Raw genomic sequence first — 17,897 nt, forward strand, 5'->3', positions numbered from 1 at the left:
CTCACCTTGGTCCAGAGCAGACTCCCCCTCAGACAGTACTGTAATAGTCCACCATCATTCAGAGACACATATCAACATCCACTGGTGACTGGGAAGGCACTGGATTGCTTTCTGGCCAGATGGTCAGTGGTGGGCGATGATGAAAACTTAAGTAACTAGTAGGTGAAAAACACACAACCACAGCAATAAGCTGAGGCATGAGAGGTGAATCATATGAACACACTAAGACTTGAAAATTTCCCTGGTGATTTTTATTATTCCTTAGATGTTTAGGATGGAAGAAAGAGACAAGTTGTAAATAATTAGTTATGCAAATAAGTTATTGTTGATTTAAAAGGGCTGTTGAAGAAGAGAGATTGGCATCCATATCTCAAACTAGGATGCAAGGTTATGTCATAAAAACCCCTCAGAGAACATCTGTGAATAAGAACTAGAATTTGGCATTAAATACTGCATAAAAAGGAATTTCCTTATATGGTAATAGGTAGACCTCTTAATAGTAGAACTGAATCTTTTCCCAAACGAATGATGTAAATAGGTTAAATTGCACACACACACACACACACACACACACACACACAAACACACACATACACATACACACACACACGGATGTGGGGAGAGAGAAAGAAAGAAGAGTGGGGTAAATAGCTTAGGCTAATGGTACATAAGGTCCCTTGTTCATTAGATGGCTTATAACTCATAGCTTGTGTTGACCACCTAAATGTAGATGGCCCTCCATAAGGTAATAAGAAGGTAATTAAAAACTATGTTCTTTTCTTTATTTTTTAAACTTTGAAGAAAACTAGATGTTATTTATCAAGGCAATTTAATCTAGATACAGGTTGTTTTTCCCAATGACATTTAAGAACAGACCATTTTTTTGTTTTGCTTAGCTTTGACTCTTGATTAATTCACATGTCCCTCTACATTAATAATCTCAATGACTTTAAAATAGTATTTATATGTCACACAGCCTCTAAACAATGGAGTTCCCACACAATTATAATGATAAGGAAACAGAAAACCTCAACCTGGTTAACACAGTTCTAAATAAGGCCAAAACACCTGTGACTTGAATATGGTTGCACAAGTAATAAGACAGTAAGGATTAAGCAGTGTGTCAAAGGATGGGCTCTTAACCCCACAATGATATTTTTTAAACTTTGAAGAGATGACAGTTCCCATGTTTCCCAAAATGATTTTCTCCCTCACTTTGACTTTTTTCTTGACTATCTATGGAACCCTGGGATGCATACAATTGTGATTTCTTATATACAGTTTTCTGAGATTCTTTGATGGAGTACCATCTGCTTGGTGTCAATCATCTTTCTTCTGGCAGTTTGTCCCAAAAGAGACTCTGTATTAGGAGAACTGCTAGGCATAAATATATAGAACACGGACACTTGCTGTACATACTATTCAGTTGATGAGTCAATATTGAACAGCATGGTAGTATACTAATAAGGACTATAAAATTTATAGGATTGAAAGAGCAAAATGGTCAAGACCAAGTAGTGAAAGTGTTATGGAGCATACCAGAACTGATTGAATGATAATATTTTACAAAGATATGTATGGAAAAGAAAGTAATTTCTGACATGGCATCCTATTAGCACAGTTCATTAAAGAAGACAATGAGTGTTATAAACTACAGAACCTGTCTTTGAAGTTAGGGAGACATAGTCTGATGTTAAAAGAATAATAAGGAAATATTATGAACAATTTTAAACCCACAAATTTCACAATAGACACAAACTACCAAATGTCAGATCAGGTACAAAGAGATAATAAATTAAATCAAAAATTAATTGTAATAAATTAAATCAATAATTAGCAATTTTTGAAAGAAATGCAATTGTTTAGTGGGTTTTAGTGGTGAACTCTACCAAATATTTATGGAAGAAATGATACCAATAGTCTTAAATTTCTTCCACAAGCAGGACTACTAGAAACTATTCATTGTACAAAACCAGCATTGTTCTTATACCAAAACCAGATATAGACTCTCCAAAAAAAGGAAAAGTACAGACCAATACTTTTCATGGAACTAGATACAAAAATACTTAACAAGATACTTGCTAATCAAATCCAACAATGTACAAAAAAAAACTCCACTGTACTATTTTCAAAGAGTATATTAATTCTAGTTATATTAGGCTAACTTAGCATTTGAAAATCAATGCAATTGAAAACATCAATGGGCTAAAGAAGGAAAATCACATGATATTATCAATTGATACATCAATAATGTTGTGTTTGACAAAATCCAATACCCATTTGTGATAAAAATTCTCAGCAAATTAGAAATAGGGAGGAAATTCCCTCAACTTGAAAAAAATACATGAAAAAACACCAATAAACATCCCAATGAAGATGAAAATAAATGGGATGCTTTTCTTAGCTTTGTATTTAGTTTTATGTCACATTTTCAGTTAACCTATGATATTACTATAATTGTTTATTAGTTCCAGGAGTAACCCATATTATAAAGTAAATAAATTAAGTGTAGAAGGGCTATACCTAAACTAACAAAGGTTGTATATGATAAATTCATAGTCAACATCACAAGGAAAAGGAAAAAACTGAAAGTAATTTCTCTAAAATCAGGAACAAGACAGGGGTTTTCATTATCACCACTCTTATTCAATATAGTACTGGAAACTTCAGCCAGAGTAATGAGACAAGAGAAAGAAATGAAAGAGATACAAATAGAAATGGAGGATGTCAAATTATCCCTGTTTTCATATAATATGATTCTATACCTAGAAAATCCTTAAAAGTACATCAAAGTTCTCTTGAAACTGATAAACACATTCAGCAAAGTAGTAAGATACAAAATCAGCATTAAAAAGTTAATAGTTTGCCCTTATACCAATAATGAACTTGCTGAGGAAGAAAACTAAAATAATTCCATTCACAAGAGCCTCAAAAAAGCATCTAGGAATAATCTGACCAATGTGGTAAAAAGACCTACAGTGAAAATTATAAAACGCTAAATGAAGAAATTGAAGAAGACCCTAGAAGATGGAGAGATCCCAAATGTGTGATCCCATGGATTGGGAAAATTAACGTTGTTGATATAACCATAACCAAGAGCAATTCACAAATTCAGATATCAGTGACATTCTTAAAAAAAAAAAAAACAAAAAAAAACAAAAAACAGTCCTAAAACTTACATTGAAGAACAGAAGACCCAGATCAGACAAAGCAAGTCCAAGTAATAAGAACGAGACTGGAGGCATCACAATACCCAATTTCAAATTATACTACAGAGCTACAGTAACAAAAATGACACAGTATTAGCATAAAAACAGACATGAAGATCAATAAAATAGAAGAGAAGACAGACAAACCAGCACAGATACAGTAATTTGAACATTGACGATATTGCCATAAACATTGGAGAAAAGACAGCCTTTATAACAAATGGTGCTGGGAAAGCTGAATTGCCATATATAAAAGAATAAAATTAGACCCCGATCTCTCACCCTGCACAAAAGCCAACCAAGTGGATGAAAGACCTAGGAATTAGACCAGAAACTTTGCAACTTCTAAATGAAAGCATAGGGTCAACACTCTAACATAGACCCAAATACCAGCTTCATTAATAAAACTACTAAAGCTCAAGAAACAAAACCAAAAATCAGTAAGTGGAATGATATCAAATTTAAACTCTTCTGCACAGCAAAGAAAACAATAGTGTAAAAAGAAAGCATACAGAATGGGGAAAAACCTTTGCTGGCTACTCTTCTGACAGAGAATTAATATCCAGGCTAAATATATAAAGAATTCAAAAAGTTTTATACCAAAATTCTTTTAAAACCCACTAAATAAATGGGCAAATGAACTAAACAGACATTTCTAAAAAGAACAAATAAAAATAGCCAACAGATATACAAAAAAAATGTTCAACATCCTTAGCAATCAAGGAAATGCAAATCAAAACTACACTAAGATTTTATCTCACCCAAGTGAAAATATCAAGCATCAAGAATATAAGTAACAATACATTTAAGCAAAGATGTGGAGGAAAAGGTACTTTTTTTACACTTTGTTGGTAGCATTGAAAATTAGTACAACTGCTATGGAAATCAGTATATAGAGTTTTCAAAACACTAGAAATGGAAAAATTGTATGACCTAGATGTTCTACTCTTTGGTATTTAAACAAAAGAACTAAAATCAGCATACTATAGTCATATATGCATTTCAATGTTTATAGCAGCACAATTTACAACAGCTGTTATGAAACTGGCCTAGGTGTCCACCAACAGATGAATGTATAAAGAAAATGTATTACACACAATGGAGTTCTACTCAGGAATAAAGAAGAATAAAATTATGCCATTTACTGGTAAATGGATGGAACTGGAAAATATCATTCTAAGTGAACTAAACCAGACTGAGAAAATTCAAGGGTCAAATGTTTTATTTCATATGCAAATACTAAAGAGAAAAAAGAATCTCACAAAATTAGAAGGAAGAACAAAAGGGTGCAGAAAGGAGATCAAGGAAGGCAGAGAAAGAAAATATACTAGGAATTGAAATTGATCAAATTATGCTACATACTTGTAATAATATAGGACAATAAATCCTAATGGTATGTATAATTATAATTTACTAATAATAACAATTAAATTAGGACTCCAATAGCTCAGGAAACAAATTCAAATATTGGCAAATGGGATTATATCAAATACAGCCTCTGAATGGGAAAAAAAATCCTTACCAGATATTCACCTGACAGAAGATTAATATTCAGAATATATAAAGAACTCAAAGAATTCAACAATTTGAAACAACATGTAATCCATTCAATAAATCATCTGAGTAAATCATCTGAACAGACACTTCTCAAAAGAATATAATGGCCAATAAATACGTAATAAGTTCAATACCTTTAGTAATCAGAGTAATGCAAATCAAAACTAAGTTAAAATTCCATCTTATCCCAAGCAGAACAGCTTTTATAAAGAAAACAAAAAATAACAAATGCTAGTGAGAATGTGTGAAATAAAGAACCCTGTACACTATCAGTTAGAATGCAAATTATCACAGTCACTATGGAAAACAGTATGGAGATTCCTCAAAAAATCTAAAAACAGAAATACTATATAATCCAATACACCACTCTTTGTTATATACCCAAAGGAAATGAAGTCAGCATACAAAAAAGATACCTGTATGCCCATGTTTATCATGGCACTAGTCCAAATAGCCAACTTAGGAATCACCCTAGACACTCATCAACAAATGAATGGATAAGGAAAATGTAGTATATATCCATAATGGAGTATTATTCCACCATAAAGAAGAATGAAATCACGTCAGTTGCAGGAAAATGGATGGTGCTGCAGGACATCATGTTAAGTGAAATAAGAGAGATTCAGAATCATAAGTATTGCACGTTTTCTCTCACCTGTGGAGGGGAGAAAAATATACCAAGAAAGTAGTAAGGGGACTATTAGAGAAGGGGAAGGTATTGGGGCAGAAGGGGTAAGACAGGGTGAGAGGGAGGGTAGATGTAATTAAATCACATTGTATGTCTACATGGAAATTTCACAAGGAAACCCATTATTTTGTATAATGAATAAGTTCTAATTATTATTATTAAAATGTTTTAAAGAACACACTTAATAGTAGTTACTTGGGATGGATGGCTGAGAGAAGGGTTATAAATTTTACTTCTCACTGAATGAAACAAAGAGGAACAAAGTCATTTCAAAACGTACCATACAGCTACAGCAATACACGCATCGTGGCACTGGCATGAGTATACACATATACGAGCCAGCTTATGACTCCAGAAAAAAACCTATATATGCATGGTAGCTGATTCTTGACAAGAGTGCTGAGACTGTTCAAGGGAGAAAGGATGGTCTCTTCAAATAATGTTGCTGGGACTATTATATGTTCATATGCAAAATAAAAAAGTTGAATCTATACCTCACATCATATGTAAATATTAACTCAAAGAATCAAGTATCTAAATAGAAGAGCTAAAACTACAAAGGTATTAAAGAAAATGGAGATGAATCCTTGTGAACATCAGTTTAGCACTAAATTAGATTTGACATCAAAAGTAAAGCAAAAAAAGAAAATATAGATAAATTGGATTTCATCAAAATAAAACAAATCATCAAAAGATTCTATCAAGAAAGTTAAATGATCACAGCAAAGGAGAAAATGTTCAATCATATATCTGATAAGGGTCTTGTATTCAGAAAATTTCAAGAATTCTTACAACTTAAGATAAAACTACAAAACTTTCAATTAAAAATGGATAAAGGACCTGAGTAGAGATTTCTTCAAACTTATATGAATGGTCAATAATCACATGAAAATATGCTCAACATTAGTCATTAGGAAAATGAAATAAAAAACAAAATATAACATCATTTCAAATCTATCAAGAAGTCTACTGTAAAAAAGTAAAGAAACAAAATAAATTCTGATGAGGATGTGAAGAAGACAGAACACTTTTACATTACTAGTAGGAATGTAAAATGGTAAAGCCACTGTAGAAATCTGTATGGCAGTTCCTCTGTATGTTAAACAGGTATTCACCAAAATGTGTATGTATGTTCATAGTAGTAAAAGTCACAATAGTAAAGGGTAGAAAGAATCCAGATGTTTACCCCTGGAGGAGTGAATAAATAAATATGGTACATCCACTCAACGGAATATTACTTAGTCACACAAAAAGAATGATGTGCTGATATGTGTTTCAACATACATGAACCTTGAAAACATTATGCCAAGTGACAGAAGTCAGACACTAAATATCAATACTATTTTGATTTCATTCATATAAAATATTCAGGACAAAGAAATCCTTAGAGACAGAAAGCAGATTGGTAGTTGCAAGGAAGTAGGGAGAGAGGAAACTTGAGAGTGATTGCCCAGTGAATATGAAATTTCTGTTTAAGGTGACACAAATATTTTAGAATTTTGTGGAGGTAAAAATCATAAAATATTGTGAATGTGCTCAATACAACTTAATTTTATCCTTGACATAATTAATTTTACTTTATGTGCATTTTGGCTCAAAAAAGAGAAATAAAATTAAAGCTGAAAAAGGATAAATGAAAAAATATGATTTAACATTCTGAGACAATATTTTTACCACTCAATTTGATTTAGCACAGTTATTTCAAAATCATACTTAGGTTCGTCTTTCCTTTTGCTTGATATTAGGTAAAAATATATTTTTTAATTTTTTTTAATTATTATTTTTTGTTTTTTACAGACCGCATTTTGATTCATTGTACACAAATGGGGTTTCTATGGTTGTACATGATGTAGATTCATATCATTCAAATTATCATACATGTACATAGGGTAATGAAGTCTGTCTCTTTCCACCATTTTTCATACTCCCCCCTCATTTCCCTCTACATAATCTACAGTTCCTCCATTCTTCTCCATTTTTTTAACTTAAAATAATGTTATTGTTAACACACTAATTCTGTCATTTTAAAACCTCCAGGTTTGGTGTTGTATAAAACATAAACTAAAATATAGTAAGATGGTGATTACTAACAATAATTGAATTAACAAAAATCATGTTTGTTAAGACAACATGTTGAAGTGGAGTTCCTATAATCCATAATATCAAAAGCTGTGACTAAGGACATGTGGCATTTGGTCTCATACCTGTGCATTTCATTTTCTGGATTAGCATTTCAGGCATTCATTCAATAGACCTGGCAGCAGACTGAGTGAAAACACCACAGCACTGAATTCACAAGTGAGAGCAAGAATTCTAGCTCCCTTTCTGTCTTCAACTGCAGAGGAGACACAGCCTCATTTGTTAAAGAGAAGTATTGCTTTTTCACCTCACAGTCTTGTTAGAAAGAATGAATAAAAATATATGTAAAAAGGCAAAGAAAAGGTAAAAGCTATATAGGTCTGTAAATTCCTACTTGTATGTTATAACAATAATAAAAAAAAAGGAAGCCATATTTCTAGTAGTTATGATCATTGACTTTGAAATCAGAAAATATTGGGTTTGAATATTAGATGACACCAGCGTGGTGAACTTTGCCAATATATTTAACCATGTTACTTAATATCAATATATCTAAATAGGGATGTTAATTGCATACCTAAATGGGATAAAAAGCTGATATAGTTGTTTCAGAGCATACTGCATGAATATGCTCCCAAGAGAATTTTAAATGATGCTTATTTAGTGAGTTTGTTAATAGTTACTTTTTACTATTATTGTTCTAAATCATATCTAATATAAATAGACAATAAAGTGTCAGATTTTAATTTTCTTTAAAGATATTTTACTCTCATATTGTATTAGATAGAGTTTCCATTGCTTTCTATTTACATTCTTAATGGAATGGCTAATAATATATTTTCCATTAAGTCCTTGAACATTCAAAAGTAGAATTCCCATGATAAATGGCTTGGGGACTCAGATCACCAGCCATCAGGTGGTCACCAAATGCCGTTGTTAGGTGGTTGTAAGAGCTGGAGCAGTTGTGAGAGACACCAAACACAGTACCAAAGAGAGAGAGATTTCTTGAAAGATCCAGTAATAGTGGAAATATTATTCTCCAGCATCATTTTTTTTCTTTTGGGGGGCAAGGTAGGTTGGAACAATACAATGAAAGTTAACAACCTGTGAAAATTGTCCGTATTTTCTTTATATAGTTTGTACTTACTGTACCTATGCCAAAACATTGAAACTCATTCTCAACTCCATTTCTGTTTTTCAATTTAAAAGCACTTACTGAACATCTACTTAAGCTATCTTTCTAAAGAGAAGTTAGAACTTTTATTGCTTCATGTGCCAGGATTATGTCTCCATTTGTGGGGAAATTTCTGGGTCTAGATTATGTTTCCATAGGGACTACCAAAGATCTTAGATAATGAGTTTACAGTGAATTCTCTTAGACCAGCTAAATGTGCATGATAATTTTAGGAGTAAAAATTATTTTCAATAATTCCATCAGCATCATTTTTCACAGGGATGGAGATGCAGACAGAACATTCTTTACCAAGACATTTTTAATTCTCCTAACATTCATATACATATTTATGCTTGTTCCCACCTAACCACACATCTCAAACTCACAGCTCTATGGGCCAGGATTTATGAATAAGATACAGTCCCTGCTCTCAAGAAACTCATGAACCGGAGACAGGTAACCACTCATTGCAAATTACACTGTGAAACAAGTAATACAGGAGGTTTGCCAATACGATGCGAGAGCAAGAGAAGTAATATCTAATCCAGGCTGGGTAAAGAGCGGGATGTCTTTGATAAATTGTCACATGGGATGGAATTTTTATAATGAGAATTGATCAGCTAAATAAAAAAGACTTTAAAAAATATTGTGAACTTGAGCAATCATGAAAGAACAAAGAGTGGTCATGTCATTCATCAGGTTTGTGAGGGGGGCAGGCAGGATGAGAGGCAGGCTGGATGGGCATAGACAGAGTCCAGGAGCTTTATCACCACACTAGGATGTTTCCAAAGCAGAGGACAGTAGGGATTCTATGCACAGAGCAGGCAGGGAAGAGGCAGGAAATGCTCCTTTGGTAAGCTGGTTCCTTCTTGCATCTGGTCTTTATTTCTTCCCTTTCCTTGTCCAGGTCCCTCTTTCTCCTCTCTTCTCCCTTTGCTTTTCATCTCCTCACTGGAATGACAGACATACTTACAGCAAAAGACCTCTCAGGAAGCTGAGGTTTTATGTTGGTTATGAATCACTTACTGAGAACAGGCTCTGTGAAATGACTACTTATGATTTTTTTTTTAAATCAGAAAACAGTTGTTCTCATAACAAAACTTTGTTGTAATTTATAAATGCTTATTTCAATGCTTCTAACATCCCTACATTAAATTTGCAGGGACCTTTGCCTTTAACCTCTTATTTTGTACTTAAACTTTTAAATCAAAAGCAATTAAATGTTGTTGTAAGTAAATGCAGACATAGAAGTGAAAGTCACATACACCCCTGCTTTTCAGGATTCTTCACTGGTAATGTTTGGTGTGTGTTTCTAGAAAATCTTGTTATTCAAAGTATTTTATTATTTTTATTGGGCATTTTCTTGTGTTTTGGTTAAATGGAAATCTTCCTAGATTTATATACATGGAACTATTTTAGGTGATTTTATAGCATCATATTACTCCATTGTAGAGATGTACTACAACGATAAATACCTTCCTTCATTGCTGATTCACTTTTCATTCACATTGTATTCTGTTTGTGTACATAAATATATTCACATATATATTCACATATATGTCATTTGCTTTTGTGCTAGAATGTCCAGAAATTTATGTGTACATTTTAAATCCTAACAAATATTGTCATTTATAATATCTTAACCAATAAGACTGGCTTTTATATTGAAACCTTGAAAATTCAGTCATCTCTTTTTCTTTCTCTCAACCCTCTCATCCCTCTATATCTCTATTTCTCCTTTTCTTCCTCCCTACCAATTGGTAATATAAAACCAGCGAAGGTCTTACTATCTTCTGAGGCTGCACCTCAAGAAATGTTTATTGGCTAGTCATACTTGTTGTTGCTCCTTTTGTGAATTCCTGTGCCTGCCTCCCCATTTCTCCAAATTAAACCTGCCCTTTATGGAGGTAATATACTGACCTTCCTTCCTATGAAGATAGTTTTATTAATAAGGAATTTTAAACATTTAGAAAATAAAAAAGGGAAAAAGAGACAAATAAATCTTCCAGTTTTTTATCACACAGAAAAAAAAAATCTAATCGTACTGCCTTTTTTTTTAACTGAATTTTTTTTAATCTTTACAAAAGAATTTTACTCATTTTGCAGAATTGGAAATAGACTGAATGTATGTGTATGTATATATGCATGTATATGCATATAAGTATGTGTATATATACACACACATTTTCTATTCCAGAATATGATATATATATATATATTCATATATATGTATATATATTCCAGAATATGCATATTTTAAATCTTTGCATTGCATTGTTAAAACCTTTAGACACAGATCTGACTTCAGGTTGCAAGTCACACCTGTTGCCATTCCCTTGGTGATCGTCCCTTTCCCTATTGTTCAGTTCTGCTCTATTTCATCCCAACTATTTTCTACAAAATTGCCAGCCCAGCTCCCTTGGGGCACAGCCTCCTCGCATCACTCTGTGGCTACAGTACCTGCTCCTTGTCCATGACCCTCAGGATGTGTGCTATGTGTGGCCTGCCTGTCCCTAGGTCATTCTTGACTCTAATGTGCTCGTGGTCTCCCACCAGCTCAGCTGCTTCCTTGTTGAAGAGGTGTCACAGGGAGGAGTGACAACACGACAGTGCCAGGGATGCGATGCCTGGAGGGGAGCATGGTGGCGGCTGCACAAGGGGGAGCCCGGGGTATTTGGTTCAGGTGGTTCTTACTGATAAAGTGGTTTAGAAAGTTGGGTAAGGAAAAAAATAAGTAAATCTATCAGACTGAATTCTGTAAAGTTGATAATACTTAACCATCTTTTTATCTACTGGAACAGTTTTCTATAGTTCTTACTAATAAGTACATATAAACCCAATGATTAATAATTTATTGACAACCATTAAAGATAAACAACTTTCAGATTCTTCCTAGACAAACTGCTAAAAAACAGGCTTCCCATGGATTTTTATCTTGCTTCTTGCCTTTCTATTCAAATGTATATAATATCTTTTTTATGTACTGATTTTTATTTTATAAATGAAATTTAATGCCTTCCCCTGTTAGAAGTACCATGTATGTCTTAATTCTTTATCGTGGACATTTAGGTTATTTCTAATTTTTCTTTTTATAAACAACATGTAGCAGGTGAGCTTATATCTTAAGTTTTAACTTATTTTTGTTAAGATGCTAATTTAACTAATTTAACACTAATTTAATTCTTAAGACTAAGTCATAAGTCATGTCAAGGAAATTTTAATGTCTACATTGTGCCTTCTAGAGACAATGTATCAATTTACAGTCTCATTATTGGTAGAGGACAGTGTCTATATCCTCATAGCTTCATCCATAGACATCAATGTTTTAAGACCAACAGTTTATTATGTACAACATAGCACCTCATGATATCCTATTTATATTTCTAGTGTGAATTTCACTTTTAATATGATTATTGTCTATCTGCATTTAACCTTTTGACAAGGTCTTTATATGTCTATTCACATTTATATGATTTACCATACTCCTTTATCAATATGGAAGATATAATCTTATATTAAATATGTTAGTGATTGGTCTGATATTTTGCAACTGTTTTCTACAATTTGTTCGTACTTAAACCACGCATCTTTGTTTATAAGTCCAGAACATCTTACCCATCAGTTGTAATGACACTGTTCTAGAGTCTTAGCAAGCACCACTATGACAGATCACCTTGTTATAATACTATTCTTTTCCTTATGTTATCAGAACACATCCGCAGTGTAGCTGTTTATGTAGCTCCACCTGAAATCAGGATCTGTGTCCTACCTGGGAGCAGGACATAGTTCCTGAGACATAGTAGATGATTAGAAGTATTTAGTCCAGTGGATGAATGATGGCACAAGTTTTCAAAACACATTCTAGTCACGACAAATGATATTTCTTTAATTCAGACTTTGAAAACAACTAAAATCTGCTATTTTCAATATAATATTTGTTCCTGAGAAATTCTTTTTATAATTATTTTGCTTTTGGTCTTTTAGGTAATGCCAGAGGAAGTCAATGTATGAAACAAATTACACTGAGGTATATGAATTTGTGTTTCTTCAACTAGACAAAACACAACGTAAACACAGGGTCTGGTTTATTTCAGAATGTGATGCAGAGCCTGGTATATGCCCTGGAATGTATAGTTTTTCACAGAATAGCTACTTTCTTTGGTCGTTTCAGATAACATAAAGGAAACCAATGAATAAAACAAATTATTCTCCGGTGTCTGAATTTATATTCTTGGGACTTTCTACCTACAGACAAGTGCAGCATTTCCTCCTTGCCTTCTCTACAGTGTTCTACCTCACCATTGTTCTGGGAAACACCCTTGTAATGATTACAGTGACTCTTGATACTCATTTACATTCCCCCATGTACTTCCTTTTAGGAAACCTCTCATTTATTGATTTATGTCTTTCTACCTTAACGGTTCCCAAGATGATGTCTGACCTGTACTCTGGACACAATACCATATCATTCCAGGGGTGTGTCGTGCAGATTTTTGTCCTTCATGTCCTGGGTAGATCTGAGATGGTGCTCCTGGTAGCCATGGCCTTGGACAGATATGTGGCCATCTGCAAGCCCCTCCACTACCTGACCATCATGAGCCCACGGATGTGCAGTTTGCTTCTGTCTGGCGCTTGGCTTATTGGTATCATTCACTCGGTGATTCAGTTAGCTTTTGTTGTCCATTTGCCTTTCTGTGGTCCTAATGAAATAGATAGCTTTTACTGTGATCTTCCTCAATTTATTAAACTGGCCTGCTCAGACACTTACAGCATGGAGTTCATGGTGACTGCCAACAGTGGGTTCATTTCCTTAGGCACCTTCTTCTTGCTGATCATCTCCTATATCCTCATCCTGTTCAGTGTATGGAAACATCCTTCAGGTGGCTTGTCCAAGGCCCTCTCTACCCTTTCAGCTCACATCTCTGTGGTGGTTTTGTTTTTTGGACCGTGCATCTTTGTTTATATGTGGCCATTTCCCACAGTGCCAGTGGATAAGTTTCTTGCCATTGTGGACTTTCTGATCACACCCATCCTGAATCCTGCCATTTACACCATGAGGAACAAAGACATGAAGCTGGCAATGAGGAGACTGATTGGTCAGCTCCTGGGTCTGAGGAAAATCTCCAAATAACTTACAAGAACTCAAGTGGTACCTTCTATAAACTCTACTGTAAACATAAGTGTTTAAAGGACTGCTGTCTTGAGACAATTTATTTTCCTTTACTCAGAAGTTCAAATACTTTATTTAAGTGAATCAGCAATAATATGATGATATTTAATGGTTGTCTATGGGTAATTTTACATATCTTAAGAATTAAAACTAAATTTTGTGTGTGGATGATATTTTTATTATTCCTTGGAAAATCAAATTTTTACATAAATTCCAATTCACAGTTTATATTTGCAAAGCTACTGGTTTGAGATTTTTCCACTCTCATTGGGTTGAATAATATTCTCATCTAAAAAGATTGACTATTTTTCATCATGTTATTTTTTAGAAAACAAGTAGGTTGACATTCTATATTGATTAATTTTTTTATTCCTTCTTTTCCTTCCCCTATTCTATTACTTGTATTAATAAATGCACTATTACTTATGTTTTGAAATAAATTTAACTTCTTTAATAAAACAGATATTGTTTAATATTCACATACACAAAAAAATTAAAGTCAGTAAAATTGAGAAAGGAACATCAATAGGACCTTGAGTGCCATTTTGTTATCTGCTCACTAAGAAGACAACGTTAGTCGTCTTCTCTCATCCTTGAGTTTATGCCCTTTAAGTGTGCACTGGCATAACAAGCTATGAATTAGAAGCAACATTCAGCCAATGAAAAAATACTATTTGGGGATTGAAAAACTACTAAAGACAGGGGCCTCGGATGTAATCTTGCTTAACATGGATCCAGTACAGGAATGAATACCACTGTAAGTGCCACCATGAAGTCTGGCTTTTAGACTCTTTGGCCTGGAAACTGACCAGCACACAGAATAGCACAATTCCTTTTGTAAGATTTAGTTATGAACATTGTATTATTATATTGAGATGGAATTTACTTCTTTCTAACTTCATATTATATTGCTCATTTTATAATCTGAAATTTCACATAATAAAATATCTTTCATAGTGCCTGTTTTTTTTTCATATTTGAAAATGAAAATGATCCTGTTAAGCAGGTTAAATATTCATCTTAAGCTGAATCTTAAAAGTCTTTTAGACAAAATTCCCTATTTTGAAATTTTCATCATTTTTTATAAGATGACCTAGAATATCAACTTAACATCAAACACCCAATAAATTATTCATGGATTATTTCACAATATTATTAATTTTTCAGAAGTTATAAGAGGAGCACTTATAAATTAGAGTAGTTTCTTATTCATGTAGCACCAAAATCAGACAACCTCCATTTAAATTAATTAACTGGAAGCTTTTAAGCAGAATAACTTGTAAACATGCTAGACTATATTATAATTTGTTGAGATTTTTCAATATATTCTCCAAAATTGTTCCAGGGATTTCATCAAAGTGGTCATCAATATCTTCAAGAAGCACACTAGCCAGGCATGGTGGCACATGCCTATAATCCCAGCGGCTCAGGAGACTAAAACAGGAGGAGGGGAGTTCAAAGCCAGCATCAGCAACACAAGGCATTAAGCAACTCAGTGAGACCCTATCTCTAAATAGAATACAAAAAAGGGTCAGTGGTCGAGTGCCCCTGAGTTCAATATCTGGTACAAAAAAAAAAAAAAGAAAAAGAAAAAGAAGCACACTAATGGTGGTCTTCTGTACACAGGGGACAAAATAATCAGAAATTCAGCTATGGCACTTGGTTTTCTAGTGCCAGAAGGTTATTAAATCTATTCCTAAGTATCTTATTTTATTATTTGTATCTGTTATACATGGGCTTATTTTCTTGATTTCTTTTTCAGATAGTTGCTATCATGTATAGGCATGCCACTGATTTTTCTATCTTGATTTGATATCCTGCAATTTTACTGAATTTGTTTATTATTTCTATTAGTGTTTATTGGAATCTGTAGGGGTTTCTGCATATTCAATTGGCTCATCTACAAAAAGGAATATTTTAACTTCTTCCTTTCTTTCCTTTCTCTTGTCTGATTTCTCTGATTCAGACTTCCAGTACTATGTAAAATACAAGTAGTGAGAATGGGAGACCCTGTCTTATTACAGTCTCACAGGAAAAGCTTCCAGCTTCTCTGTTCAGTATGTTAGCTTTGTTTGCTTGTATGGTATCCAATAGGTTTTGGATTGTTGTGTTTCCATTTTCATTCATCTCATTTAAAAAAATGTCATTGCTCTTTTAATTTTATGCTTGATGCATTCATTGTTCAGGAGCATATTTTTAAATTTCCATCTATGTTTTTTATTTTTTCTGTTGTATCCTGTTATAGATTTCTATCTTCATACTATCAGGATCAGAAAAATGCTTGACAAAATGGTAATCTTAAATTTGTTGAGAATTGTTTCATAGCCCAATATATGGTCAGTTCTAGAAAGTGTTCCACCTGTATTTGGAAAGAATTGTATGTTCTGCTTTGTTGGATGGGATGGTCTGTGTATGCTGGTTACACCCAATTTATCTAAAGTCCAGTGTTTCCCTATTAATTTTCTGTAGGGATAAACTTTAGAAAGTGGGATATTAAAATCCCCTACTCCTATGTTCCTGATATTTATTTCTTCTTTCAGTTGTTAGTATTTGTTTTATACATTAAAGTGTTCCAGTGTTGGGTACATAAATAATTTTATAGAATTGACCACTCTGGTATTATGTAATGACCTCCTTTTCTCCTGTGACCATTTTTGGCCTAAAGTCTATTTGGTCTCATATATCTTCTTACACCTCTTCATTTTTAGCTTTTGGGTGTCCCTAATGCTAAAGTTAATCACTTTCAAGTAGAAAATTATTGAATCTTGTATTTTTATCTATTCATCCTCCACATATCTTTTGATAAGAAAATTTAACCTACATGTTTAAATTTATTTCTGATGATGAAGAACTTATTATTGCCATTTTAAAAAATATATTAAGATTGGTTTTTTTGTTCCCTTGTTTTGTTTACATCTATATTCCTTCATGACTTGATTACTTTTTTGTGGTAATACTCTTCGATTCATTTATCTTAATCTTTTCTATATTCAACTATTATGGGGCAGGATTAACATCAGACTGCTCTCTCTTTGCTTGCCATATTTCTGCGGAGAAATCTTCTTACAGTATTATTTAAGCTGCCTTATATATGATATGCTGCTTTTATCTTGCTGCTTTCAAAATTCTTTATCCTTTAACAATATAATAATAATTTCTTTTGGATATTTTGAGGTTTGACTTTTCTGAATTCCTATAGGCATGTGACTTATGTTCTTATTTCTCTCCAAATTTGGGGAGTTTTCAACCATTTTTTGTTTAAATAGACATTCCACCCATTAATCTCTCTTCTGCTGGATTTTCCATATGTGCATGTCCTCTGTGCTTCTTGGTGTCTCCTAACTTCCGTAGTGTTTGTTCACTCTATATCCTTTGGTTCTTTGCTTCTCTTACCATATTTCCAAATAATCGCTCTTCAAATTCACCTGTCCTTTCTTCTGCTTGATTAACTCTGCTATCGAAATTTGCTATTAAATTTTCAGTGAAGCTATTGTTTTCTTCAACTATTGAACTTCTGGTGTCTTTTTTTTAATGGTTGTGTACTTTTTTGAATGTCTCATTTTGTGATTTTTTTTTCCAAATATCATTTAGTTATCAAAATATGCCCTCTTGTTGTTCAGTTAAACTCTGCTTTTGTTTTTGCTTTTGTTTTTTGGTATCAGGTATTGTGCTTAAACACATAGCCACATTCCAAGTCCCCCCTTTTTATTTTTTTATTTGCTCTAATTAGTTACACCTGACAGTAGAATGCATTTTGACACATCATACATAAAGAATATAACTACTCATTCTTTTGGTTGTACATGATGTAGCATCACAGGGTTGTGTAGTCATGTACATACATAGGGTATTAATGTCCAATTCATTCTACTATCTTCTTATCCCCATACCCCCCTTTCACTCCCCTCTGCCTAATCCAAAATACCTCTATTCTTCCCTAGCCCTCCAGTCCCTACTCCTTTATTGTGAATTAGCATGTGCCTATCAGAGAAAACATTTGGCCTTTGGTTTGGGGGGCTT

General features: G+C 33.3%; 1 protein-coding gene across 1 annotated transcript; it reads left to right on the plus strand.

The window, feature by feature from the left end:
- Window positions 1-12,896: 12,896 nt before the first annotated feature.
- Window positions 12,897-13,838, plus strand: LOC306653673 (olfactory receptor 4F15-like; the record flags this gene model as incomplete). The annotated part of the gene is made up of 1 exon (XM_079126675.1): window positions 12,897-13,838. The coding sequence occupies one exon, from the start codon at window positions 12,897-12,899 to the stop codon at window positions 13,836-13,838; it is 942 nt and encodes a 313-aa protein (XP_078982801.1).
- Between the last annotated feature and the right edge of the window lie 4,059 nt (window positions 13,839-17,897).

This window comes from Sciurus vulgaris (genome assembly GCF_902686455.1).
Source record: "Sciurus vulgaris genome assembly, chromosome: 2".
In the NCBI taxonomy this organism is placed as follows: domain Eukaryota; kingdom Metazoa; phylum Chordata; class Mammalia; order Rodentia; family Sciuridae; genus Sciurus; species Sciurus vulgaris.